Genomic DNA, 13,057 nt, shown 5'->3' with positions numbered 1-13,057 from the left:
AAAAAAAAAAAAAAAAAAAAAAAAAAGAGAATCAAAGCAAAGCCCACATTAAACTCGTCTGCAATGAAGTGCACTCTCTTGGCTCCAGCAGCGTCAGGTGAGACAATACAGCCCCTCCACTCCCTATACTCCCCCAGCCCACTCCAGGACAGCTGGGTCTGTGTATAAACTGTCTAGTGGGATATCAAAAAGGCACTGAACTTAACAAGCACATGCATTTCTGGTGATAATCTCATCAGCACCTGCTACAGATAGCAGCATATTAGCAACAAGTTTGGCTGAGATTGGAGCCGGGCTCTTATCCTGCCAGGCATAAGGGAAACATGGGTTGACTATAGTAACCCAGCTAGCTGAAGCAATCTTGCAGGCATTAAACATGATCAAAAGCTCTATTAGACTGTCACTGATTTTATCACAACTACTCTGAACAGTGTAGACGTCTTCTGTACATACACTTGCAACAACTTCCACGCAGGTCTCCTCGTTGCTAAATTTCTTAGTCACAGACCTTGGCTCTCTCCAAGTCCAAGCAGTCAGCAGTTCTCTGGGGTAAATCCTGATGGGAGCTGCTGCTGAAGATTTTGGTGTTGGGCAACTACCCTAGACACTCTTTGCTCAGCAATCATTGCTGCTGTGGAGACAGAAACGAAGTCAGCCCAGGCACTCAACACCAACCACTTTGCACTGCTACCCCACCATCTTACCTTGCCATTTCTAGTCCTATCCAACCCAATTTGGGCTGGACAACTTCAGAGTCTGATTCTTGAGGCTTGTCTTATTTGTAAAGGGAGTGTGTGGTCCATAAATATGACTTGAAGAAGTCAGATCTAAGTACTGGGGAAGATAGCTGGCTCTAATTTTTCCCATTTTTCTTGTGGACCTAGAGATGTAAATGGAGGGAGCAAGGCTAACAGAATAGTCTCAGAGTACAGAGCTGCAACTAGAGTTCCAGACCAGGTGAGACGACATCAAGACCTGCCCTGGACACAGCAAGAGGGTGGGTGCCTATGAAAAATCATCTGGGGAAGACACAGGAAGTAAAGAAATAAGCTTACTCCACATATTTACCTAATATTTAAAGTCAGCTAAGGCCAAGGGGCTAAAAGGAACACAATCTCATAGTTCTGGTTTAAAGAATATGAAAACTGACTGGAAGGAACACCGATCTATAGTTCAAGTTCAGAAGCTGTTAAAAAACTCAGGTAAGTTGGACATGAAACCTAGGGGGGAAAGGACACATCCAATGTTTGTTTCTCTTTTGTGTCCCTTGTTCCCAGCCCATCAAGTCATGGTGTTTGGAGTTGGGAGAAACCTGAGGAAAGTCACTTTTTAGACCCAGGTTTTTAGAACCACAATCTGATTTCACCCCACAAAGGCTGCCAGCACGGGCAGAGGGAGATGAGGTGAGAGTGGTGGGCGGGGCAAGGGCGGGGCCAGAGCCGAATTCAGAGGCGTGGCTCGGGGTGGAGCGGGTGTGGCTGAGCGGAAGGGGTGTGCCTAGAGCAGCGGGTAGAGGGCTGGCAAAGTCTGGAGGGGCATGGCCAGCGCTGTAGGTTTGGAAGTAGCGGGCACGAACGCCTGATGGGGGCGTGTTCCCGCGCGAGGGGCGGGGCCCGGGTACGAGGGTGGTGAAAGGGTTCCGGGCGCGCGACTCCCGAGTCCTGGAAAGTGAGCGAGCGGAGAGATTAGTGCTGTAAAGGAAACGCTCAGGTAAGGATGGGGGGCCGAGTGAAGTGGGGGGTCGAGTGAAGATGGGGGGCCGAGTGAAGTGGGCGGGAAGACCCAGAAAAGGCCACGACCCTCCCCCACGACCCCCCCCACGACCCCGCCAGCCCCAGAGCCGCCACTGCTGGTCTCGCAGCTCTCGCTGGCGCTGTGAGTATTGCCTGCTTTTCCCGGGCGGGCTTAACTGGGCATCGTCCTCTCCGCTCAGCGCGCTTGCTTCACTGTGGGAATCACCAGAAGGCTGCACCTTCTGTAAGGTTCTTTGCACTTGACGAGAAAACAGCCGTCCCAGACGATCTGTGGGGGACAGGGCATTTGACTTCCTTGGGAAGGCACGTTGCCAGAGTTGGTTGAATCTAACTCTAGAAGTCCAATCTGCAGTAAAATAGCTGCAGATGAGGGTACAAATCTGAGGCTGCAGTTCCAGAAACCGAGGCGTAGTACGCTACAACTCACTAGGTTTTGCATTGTGTCAGCCCCCGCGACCCTCGGAGCTGTGGACAGACCCTCAGCCACCCCTAGAGCATGGGTCAGCATCACAGCTGTGCAGTGGACAAATCAGAGCCTTCTCCACTGCGCATTTCCTGTCTTTGGATTTTTTTGTGGTGTGTTCCGCCCTAGAGCTAGAGGAGAGGAACCTCCGAAACACAAAATTGTTGGGGACTGAGCTTCTTTGAGGCGTCCATCCTGAAAATCTTTTGCCCTGAGGCTGGTGGCAGCTCGTTAAAGCTGCCCATGCCCTCTCCTCTCGTGTCGTTACCTCCGGGGAAAGTCTGAGAAATGCAGGGAGTTCAAGCACCTTAGTTGGGATGCAACTTGTTCTTGCCCGGCCACTGAAAACCACACTGTTTTCTGCTTCCCCTTCTTCTTTACTGACAATCTGGCTTTGTCCACGCTGCTGTTTAAACGCTTTGCTGGAATATGGAAAAAGTGGCCCTATTTCTCCAGTGACAGAAGCTGCCACAGACCCGACAGACAGTTCCTGCTCATTCCTCACAGTGGCTGCTCTTAGGATCGGTTGGAAAGGAACCCTTTCAACTTCTTAGGACTCTACTCCTTAACTTAGATTTTTAAAAAATCAGCACCTGGGCTGGAATTCACTGAAAAGCCCCCAAACAGCAAGGGTACATACACTATGCCCGTCCACTCCTGCACTATTCTCCTCAAAGCCAGGCAAAAGGATGGCATCATGCTGTCAGGAAAGAAGAGGGGAGAGGAGGAAGCTAAGCTTTTTTAGTCAAAATATGGCAAAATAATCTCTAAATTAAATTTCGTGGAATGGCAAAAGGCCTGCTTCCTTTTGGAATTGGGAATGAAAAAACAAAGGGTCAATCCAATGAGGATCAAGGAGTTTCTTTAATGAAATAGTAACCTATTCCAAATAGTCTTCCTGCTTCTTTCCTTCCCCTGCCCCCGCCCCTGCCCCCCACACTGACTCCCCAAGTTTATTTTTTTGTTTGTGTGCTGTCCTGGGGGTCAAAGCCAGCACCTCTCACAGGCTATGCAAGTGCTCTACCACTAAGCTACAAGTACCTCAGCCCTCCCAAGGAGATTTTTAATAGGTCGCACTGAGTGGTCTTTTTAAAATGTCAATCACACTGTTATTCCTCTATTTAAAAATCTGTATTTTATCCTCATTTCACTTGCAGCAGTGGCTCTCTACTTGGGGCAAACTCTGCCTCCAGGGGACATTTGGCTGGCAATGTTGGAGACATTTTTTGTTGTTACAGCTGTGGTGTAGGCTGCTGGTGGCACCTAGAGGATGCTCGCTAGTAGAGATGCTGCCGTACACCTTACAACCAAGCACCAGCTGGTCAAAAATGTCAACCATGTCAAGGTTAAGAACCCCCGACTTTGCCAGGCATGGTGGCATACATCTGTAATCCCAGCACTCTGCAGGCTGAGGCGGGAGGATCGCCATGCGTTTGAGACCAGCCTGAACTACACAGTGAGGCCTTGTCTCAAAACAAACAAACAAACAAACAAACAACAAAAACAAAAATAAGAGAAGCCCTAGCTTACAGAAAGGCCCTTTACAAGGGCCTAGAACTCTACTTGGTTTAGCATCCATCACCTCTGCACTACGCCTACTTCTCTTCTCCTTGGTTTACTTCTTTCCTGCCGTATCCCTGGACAATGTCCCGACTCCAGGTCTTTGCAGAAACAGTTTCCCCTACCTGAGTGGCTTTCCTCTAGCTAGCCGTAGAACTAATTCCTGGCCTCTTTCAGTCCTTTGCTGAAACTTCACCTTCTCAATAACGCCAAATATAGCACCCTGTCTCTAGGTTCACCTGGTCCTGCTCCACACCTTCTCATTATCGCTATAACTGACTTATTTGTTGTCTATCTTCATCTCTCTGCTGGAAGGTAAAGCTGGGCGTGTTGGCACACACCTGTAATTCCAGCACTCGGGAGGCTGAGGCAGGAGGATCACTGCAAGTTTGAGGCCAGCCTGGGCTACAAAGTGAGCTCAAGGCCAGTCTTAACTGCATAGAGAAACCCTACATCAAAAAGACAAAAAATAGGGGCTGGGGATTTAGCTCAGCGGCAAAGCGCCTGCCTGGCAAGCGCACGGTCGTGAGTTCGGTTCCCGGTACCGGAGAAAAACCAAAAAATAAAAAAGACAAAAAATAAAAGGTAAGCTTCACAAGAAGAAGGACTTTGTTTTGTTTCCCAGTGAGCCTAGAACAGTGTCTGGCATTGAATATTTTGGAATTAATATTTAATATTAATATTTAATACTTTGAAAATAATAAAAGAATGATGAATTGAAGGAGGTTGGTTGAAGGAAACACCTTTTCCCTGACTTTTCTGGCTCTGCTTTGCTCCCTCCCATCCATCTTGTGTTCTGCTGCCACTGTCGTCAAAGCCAGCAGCGCTTTCTCCTATACACAGGATTAACACCCCAAAACCTCCAGGCTCTTGGAAACTACTCCCAATCCCCAAATTAATCTCACACTCCCATCCAGCCTCGCCTCACACAGTGTCCCCTGGGCATCTGCTTGGCCAGTACTTGGGCAAGTATTAATAGCAGACTTGGAATGAGTTCAGATACCCTCTCACTTTTGTTTCAAAAAGCAGGTTTGGGGGCTGGGGATTTAGCTCAGCGGCAAAGCGCCTGCCTGGCAAGCGCACGGTCGTGAGTTCGGTTCCCGGTACCGGAGAAAAACCAAAAACCAAAAAAAAAAAAAAGCAGGTTTGGCATTTGTTTTGGTTTTGTGTTAGCTACAGGATTCAAAAGGAAGTCTGCAGCACCAGCGTCCCCCGTAGTGAGATCAGCAACATTCTGGGGATAGACAGAGGTTCAGGGAGTCCACCACTGGGTGTTGGGCTTTGCAGAGTGATTGAGAATGGGGGTGATGGCAGTCCCTCTGCAGCCTTCCTGCCCCCACCTGAAGCCAGTCTGGAGCACTTCCTGGGGGCCAGGTATCATCAGCTGCCACCCCCAGCACTGCTAACAGACAATGTGTCTTCTGAGTGTGGGGCAGTCCCCAAGGCATGACCATGGCCCTGGCATTTGTCCCCACCCTGCTGGGCGGATGCTTTCCTGATGACTGTCTGTAAACTGAGGCTAAAGGTCATTTATTCAGACTTCTCTGGGAGTTGTACTATCAGGCAAGACCCATGTTCTGGGCACGTATGTGGCCATTCATTTGTTTGTACAACTCGTACCCTACATATGTGTCTTGACCTTGTCTTATCATGACCCTCACTTGGAAGGCTGAGTCAGTACGTCTCTTCTGCTGAATGTACATTTCACCCGATGTCATCTTTCTGAAAGTTACTAAATCTCCCTTCCCAACTAGATTGTAAGCAAGGGAGTGCTCTTTTTCTACTTGTTTGCCCACCTAGCATCCCTCGGAACCAGAACTGTTCAGTGAATAAACCTAGATTCTACTTATTTCAACCCCAATTGTCCTCCTTGGCTTTGGTGACCAATCAGCCCCACCCCATATCCTCCGCATCTCGGAAGTTTCCCCTCTCCACCTCTCTGCCTTTGCCCCGCCTGCTGAATTGTCTTAGATGCTGGCCCTCCTGAAACTTAAACCTTCTGCTCCCTCTTGGTGCAGTCATAAGGCTGTCTTCGCATTTGGCTTGGATGAAAAACTATCTGTTTAATTAGGCCAAGTAAAATAAGTGAGCCACAGAAATGCTGTATGGTTGCACTTTTATCAGGTACCTAGAATAAGCACAAGCAAATAGAGATAAAGAGCAGAACTGAGGTTATTAGAGAGTGATAATTTGGGTTACTTATTACTTAGTGAGCGCGGAGTTTATGTTGGGGATAATGAAAAAGTTTTGGGTATAGATGATGGTGATGGTTATACAATCTTGTGAATGTATTTAATTCCACTGAATTTGTATATTTACAATTGGTAAAAATGCCTATATATATATATATATACATATACACACACACATATATATATATATATCCACAAGTTTTATTTTTATTTTTTTTTGTTTTTCTTCCAGTACCAGGAATCGAACTCACGACCTTGCACGTGCCAGGCAGGAGCTTTGCCGCTGAGCTAAATCCCCAGCCCCTATCCACAAGTTTTAAAAAGATAACAAAAAGGAGAGACATGAGTGTTTAGTTTTTCCTTGTAGATTACAAGCTTCAGAGAGGGGAGAAGGGGCGTGGCTTTTTCATCTTTACACCACTACAAGCCTTTACAGAAGACAGGATTCATTATTGTTCACCTCAGGAATGGAAGTCGGTGGAAAGGAAGCATAGAGTGAAGGCCAGTTTCCCCCATATCTCTTTGTAGTTTTTGAGTCAAATTAATTTTATGAGGGAGAATCCCAGTTCATTGCAATTGTTTAATGCTATTGGCTTAAAAGTGGTATTAAAAGTCACCATGGATGGGTGTTTTCTTAGTTTTTGTATTTATATCATGGGCAGGATTTGGGCATTGAGTAATAGTAACTTGCATTTATCTAACACTTAACATTTTCAGAGAGCTTTCTCTTACCTTGCATTATTTGGAGTCACAGTCACCTTTTTCTTTTTTAATAAGTACAAATTAGTGATAGAGAGTAATGCGGGCTTTTTTTAGGTATATTGGTACATGCACATAACATATTTTGATTATTTTCATTCCCATTACTTCTCCTGTTCCTGCCCCCTCCTCCAATCCCTTTCCCCATCTCTAAAAGTCAACCTTCTAGTTTACTGTCATCGAAATCACCTTCTCGTACAGTGTTACTAAGCAAATATTTTTCCTGTTCCTCTGGTTCTAAATTCTTGCATAAATTTCAGGGTCTACCATAACTTTAATCTTAAACACGTTGGTTCGCATAATGCTTTTATTCTGCTGAACTGTAATAATAAATATGCAGTTTCATAATAACCATAGACTTGCAAGTTAGAACATAAAATTCTCATCCAAGATGAAAGTGGAGGGGCCAGGGCTAGAGCTCAGTGGCACAGCGCCTGCTTGGCAAGCACGGGGTCCTGAGTTTGATTCCAGGTACCCACACACAAAAAAGGTGAAAGTGGAAATACCAAGAGAGATATGAAGTGTTTATACAAATGGTTAGGTTGATACTGAGAAGGCCTATAGGGCTACTGTCTTTTTGGCTATTTTTTTAATTTTGAAAAATTGATAAGTTTCATACTCTGTAATAAACTACCACCACAGGCTACTTCATACAGAGAATTTTTATGCAGAAAAACTATTAATAAGGAAGATAGCTTCCTATGAAAAATATAGTCATGTATATTTGATAAGCTGTCTGAGATTTGCTCCAAAGTAACCCGGAGAGAGGAAGGAGAAGGAGTATAAACAAAACATGATCATCCATGAATATAATTGTTTAATTGTTGAAAAGGAATGTTGGGTCCATAGCTGGTTGTCCCACGGCGCTCCCACTACGTAGTTGTCCCTTGCTAACTGTGGAGGATTGATTTTAGGATCCCTGAGGATAGCACAATCCTTAGATATTAAAGTTCTTTCTATGAAATGGCATAGTCACAATATATACATGCATCTAAGTGTCACATGGTATCCCATAAATAAGTAAAATGTGATGTTTCTGTAGAAAATAAATTTAAGTTTTGTAAAGTTCAAGCTGAAAATAACTATGTACAGTTTTGCATATAGTATAAATTCCCTCTGGTTTACTGAGGTGACACCTATGGTCTGTAAACAGTTGTTATATTGTTTAGGAAGAAACCATAAGCCAAAAGGGCTGTACATGTTCGTCATACACTTTTTTTCAAATATCTTTGATCTACAGTTGACTACATCCAAATCCACAGATGCAGAAACTGCAGATACACAGGACTGGTTTTATTTGTGTAAGTTTGAAGTTTTCCATAACAAAAAGTTACTAAAAAGGAAGCAAACTGCTGAAGGTCTATTACTCTGTACAGCTGCTCACTCAGTTCAGCTATGGAAGGCATTGGAAAATAAGGTACTCTTGGCCGGGGATGTAGCTCAGTGGCGCAAGCACCTGCCTAGCAACTGCAAGGTCAGGAGTTCGATTCCCGATACTACACACACACACAAAAAAAAGAAAAGAAGGTGCTCCTATTTGTTCAAAACACTATCAAGATAATCTCTTGAAGGTTTGAAACTTTTGCGTATCCTAAATCAGGTATATTTTGACATATACACACTCTCCCCAAAGATGTATATACACAAACACACACAAGACTACAAACAAAATGAACTTTAACTTTGAGAGTTTCAGACACCTTTTTTGGGCAACATAGACACACTTTAGATGTCACTGGCTTGAAGACCCTCTGTGGGATGCACGAACTTCCTACTGGTCTATCACGTGATGCCTGCACATCACCACCTGCCCAAGTCCAAGGCATGCATTCGCTAAGCCATAGCTACCTAAAGTGCAGAGGACCAGCTGAAAGAATGGTACCGTACTTATGTGGGAAGAGGGCTTGATGATAGCCAGGCAGAGTTCTGCCCAGAACCGTTGATTTTTCTTTGGAGCTAGTGATAGGAAGTAATTCTGCTTCTTGTTTTCACTGAACATGCCTTTTCAGGTGTGATTTTCTCTCCTTTCACATAGGAGGAGTCTTCTCTCCTCTCTAGCTCAGGAGAAGCAGGGTCAGGACAGTAGCACAGAGGAGAGCCAGGTCACAGGCAATTCACAGCATCTTACTGTTAATCACTCTGCATCGATGAGGACCACATGTGGGTTTTTTGTTTGTTTGTTTGTTTCTGGTACCAGGAATCGAACTCGTGACCTTGCGCTTGCCAGGCAGATGCTGTGCCGCTGAGCTAAATCCCCAGCCCCCACATGTGGGTTTTTGTTGTTATTGTTAGAACTTGCACTCCTCTTGAGAAGAAGGGTTCGAGACTGGAAGTGAAAAGCATGTTTAGTGTGCTCTGTATTTCTCTTTTTGTGCCTTCCCGTCCCCCATGAAGGCCAAACTGCTGAGGGTCTTCCTTCTGCAGCAGGCAGAATCTGAGGGGGCTTCAACAGACTGCTGTGGGCCATTTTGCTGTGTCTCCTTGCTCATCTTTTTATTTATTTATTTAGTTTTTTATTTTTGTTTTTATTCATGCCTGTAGTATATAATGGCTCCATTCATTGTGCAGAGCTGGTCCATGTACATAACACATCTTAGTTCCTTTCATTCCTCTTCCCCTCACCGTCCTCCCTCCCTGCATTTCTTGATCCTTTTTTTTTTTCCCTTCGGTACCAGGAATCAAACTCACGACCTCGTTTTTGTTAGGCAGGCGCTGTGCCACTGAGCTAAATCCCTAGCTCTTGATCCCCTTCCTTTTGCAAAAAATCTACCTCCTTGTTTCCTACTATCTATCTTTTATTTTGTTCTTTAATGTATTTATGCTTTGAGTTTCTTATGTCAGAGAAACGATGCAATGTTTAAGCTGGTGTGTCTGATTTATTTCACTTAACATTATGGTCTCAAGGTGCATCCGTTTTCCTACAGATGACTCAAGTTTATCCTTCTTTTTTTTTTTTTGTCTTTCTGAGACAGGGTCTCACTATGCAGTTCAGGCAGGCCTTGGACTCACTTTGTAGCCCAGGTTGGTCTTGAACTCGCAACGATCCTCCTGCCTCAGCCTCCTGAGTGCTGGGATTACAGGCATGCGCCACCACGCCCAAATTTTTACCCTTCTTTGTAGCAGAGTAGAAATGGTTAAAAAATAGAAACACTGGGGTAGCAGTCACATAACATAAAATTAACTTTTTAAACTAAAACAATTCAGTGACTTTTAGAGTCTTCACAGTGTTGTGCAACCACCACCTCGATGGAGTTCCCAAACATTTGCACCACTTAAAGGGACCCTGTGTTCACTAAGAAGTTCCCATTTCCCCTTTCCCTCCTGACCTACCAACCACCAGTCTGCCTTCTGTCCCTGCAGGTTTTCCTATCCTAAGTATTTCATACGCCTTCCTGCTTTTCTTCAGGACAATGCATTTTACTTTCCAATAGACAACAAACTCCCCAATTTGTCTCATTTGTCACAGGTAGATGGCTTTAGATTGCTTTGTGGTGGTCACCCACGCTGAGCAAGATTTTTCAGTCTTCAAAACACTCAAAACTCAACAGAGGTTCTGTATTTCACATCAGTTCGCAAGTCCAAGGCTCTTCCATTTTGGCCTAGATTTCCCTTGAGGTAGAAAGGTGAGACAAACCATTGCCTTTAAAAATAGTTGTCTTCTCTACAATTTCTCTGAGCAACAAAAGCAGATGGTGATTGCCTGTTCTTCTAGTCTTGCTTAATAAGTAGTGGTAGTGGTGCCAGAAATGAATGCATGACCTTTGTGCACGGCTTCTTTCATTTTAGCATCATGTTTTGGAAGTTCATCACATTATAGCACGTACCAGGGCTTCATTCCATTCTATGACCTTGGTCATTTTAGAATCGCAACATTCAGCACAGTGCCTAACCAAGGAAACAGTAATAAATGTTGGAATGAAAATGTGTACTGGGAGGATTCCCATCCTTTTGATACTAGGTTAGCTTCCTACTCAGGGTCTGATTGAAATCAGGCAAGACTTTGTGGGCCCTTCAGGTCTTATCAGTACAGATGTGAGATTCTCCTCTTAAAGGACACATATTTTAAAATATATCAAGAAATATAAACAATCTACTTGGGCTGGGGCTGTAGCTCAGTAGTAGAGCACTTCCCTTAGCATAGATGAGGCCCTGGGATCCTCAGCACTCAATAAAAGTAAGTGAAATAAAATACAGGGCTAAGGCTGTAGCGGAGTGGTAGAGTGCTTAATTAGCATGGCTGACGCCCTGGGTTCAATCATCAATACCACACACACACAAAATAAAAACGTAAGAAAACAAACAACCCTACAAATGGGTAATGGTAGCATCTGAGAAAAGAAAAGACTCAGTACTGTCCTAGAACATGCAGGCAGTCATATCCCAGCACTCAGTTTTTGAAATTAGGATCAACATCTTTTCCATCACAAGGAAGACCTGCTCAGGTCAGTACACCTGGACCAGCCATCATATACCAGCGCTGTGTCCGAAGAGATGCAGCCGAGACTGAGACAGACACAGTCCCTCCCCTGTGGGGCTTGGGTGCTGGGGAAGACGGGGCGGTAATTACACTCCTGATCAGGCAGGCACTTCGGTCAACTTTGATAAACACTCTCACCCAAAAGAGGGTGCTGGGCTTATGGATGAGAGGTAGGTCAGAGTTAGCCAGGCACGGGTACGGGGAGACTGGTCACGGAAGGAAGAGCGTCTGCACAGGCTGGAGGGGCATCAGGAGTTGGAGAAATGGACTCCACATGGCTGGTGGGCAGTCAAGAGCACAAATGGACAGAAGACAGCCAGCCCGGTGGTGTGGGCCTGTAATCCCAGCTACTGGCAAAGCTGAGGCAGGAGGATACCAAGTCTGAGGTTAGCCTGGGCAACTTAGCAAGATCCTGTCTCAAAGCAAAAAATAAAAATCAAAACAGAGCTGGGGCTGTAGCTCAGTGCTCAGTGCTCGTTGGGTTTAATCCCTAGTACTGTTAAAAGAAAAACAGAAGGAAACAGGAGATTGAGTTCTCGGTGGGGCCAGGGCAGCCGTGTCAGGTGTGGTTGCTCAAATGGTGTCCCAAACAGCTATCTGAATGCATCTCAGGTAATCACATGGGACACGTCAACATCTACAGTGAAGTGAATGTAAAGTCAAGAAAAAAACTGGTGTTTTTAATTTCAGAACTTGCTTGTTCTCTTGTACAGGGTGAGGAGTTGTCAGGAAAAATGGATGAAGCAATATTGGAGCAAGTGTGGGGGACAGGAAGGAGAGAAGGGTACAAAGTTAATAACCCCAGGATTTCTGGACCCCACAGTGAATACCTCAGAAAGCATCATCTTCTGAGTCACAGTGAATGTGTCAGCAATGGAGAGGGAGAGAGAGATGGAGTCACAGGTTATATTTAAGCTTAGATTTCAAAACCACCCATGATTATTTTGGCAGGTTGTATCTTGGGCTTACTTTTTTTTAAGCCAATCCAGAAGCAGACAATTCTTTTTATTTAAGCTGCCTGGAAGGAGTTTTAATCATTGGGTTTTTTTTTTTTTTTTTTCCTACTCCATGGTATTTACCATGCTGAATAATTAATTGGGATTTTAGAGAGTAAATTATTTTTTAAATTTTAAGAAACTGTACCCTAAACAATCTTTTTATTCATGTGGACGAAGATGTTTTCTCCAGGCCTGTAATATTTGCCAACCCCGAGGGAAAGACAAATTGTATGAGTCAGTACTCTGGCCCCTGCCTTTCACGGCGGGACCAATGGGTTTGCAGAACAGCGCTGAATAAACTATTGACGCTCCTTTGCCCTCCCCCCACGTCAGGGTGTGAACTGCCAGTCTGAATGTTGTCCTACTTAGAGGGTTTCACATGATTTTCAATCTCTATTGTTTATGGCTTTTCCTCCTCTGCCCTCCTCCCTCTAGGGTTTTAGGTTCCTGTGCATTATTTGGCAGCTGATCAGGATTTCAAGCTGAGGATGATGATGCTGAACAGCCTGAGAGTTATTCGGCAAGGGTCCCCCTGCAAATGGCTGTGGAGGAGGGTCCCGGTTCCCAGATCCATGCCGGTGAGACCCTGCAGTCTGTATACTTGCACCTATAGAACCCGGAACCGAGCCTGTGAGTATAACCCTTCCCTAGAGAGAACAAGATGACTTGTACTGTATAACAAGCATGTGCAGTAGGCATTCTAGATATGGTGTCACTGGCAGTCTGGTGTGAGACTAGATGCCTTAAGAACTGTGAGTATAGGGGCTGGGAATTTAGCTCAGTGGCAAAAGCGCCTGCCTGGCAAGCGCAAGGTCGTGAGTTCGGTTCCCGGTACCGGAGAAAAACCAAAAAAA

General features: G+C 45.1%; 1 protein-coding gene and 1 pseudogene across 1 annotated transcript in view; one reads left to right on the top strand and one right to left on the bottom strand.

The window, feature by feature from the left end:
- LOC102012468 overlaps positions 1 to 867 on the bottom strand; it is a 2,735-nt pseudogene extending 1,868 nt beyond the window's left edge.
- Positions 868 to 1,505: 638 nt separating this feature from the next.
- Positions 1,506 to 13,057, top strand: part of Ca5b (carbonic anhydrase VB, mitochondrial) — a 39,331-nt gene continuing 27,779 nt past the window's right edge. Inside the window, exons 1-2 of the mRNA XM_005409159.2 lie at positions 1,506 to 1,710; positions 12,639 to 12,833. Of these exons, the coding sequence (XP_005409216.1) occupies positions 12,692 to 12,833 (142 nt within the window). The 5' untranslated portion in view covers positions 1,506 to 1,710; positions 12,639 to 12,691. The remainder of the gene's footprint in view (positions 1,711 to 12,638; positions 12,834 to 13,057) is intronic.

This window comes from Chinchilla lanigera, unplaced genomic scaffold, assembly GCF_000276665.1.
Source record: "Chinchilla lanigera isolate Chin_1 unplaced genomic scaffold, ChiLan1.0 scaffold00118, whole genome shotgun sequence".
NCBI classification, from domain to species: Eukaryota; Metazoa; Chordata; class Mammalia; order Rodentia; family Chinchillidae; genus Chinchilla; species Chinchilla lanigera.
Note: the sequence above shows the minus strand (reverse complement) of the source record. Positions and strands in the feature narration are given on the sequence as shown.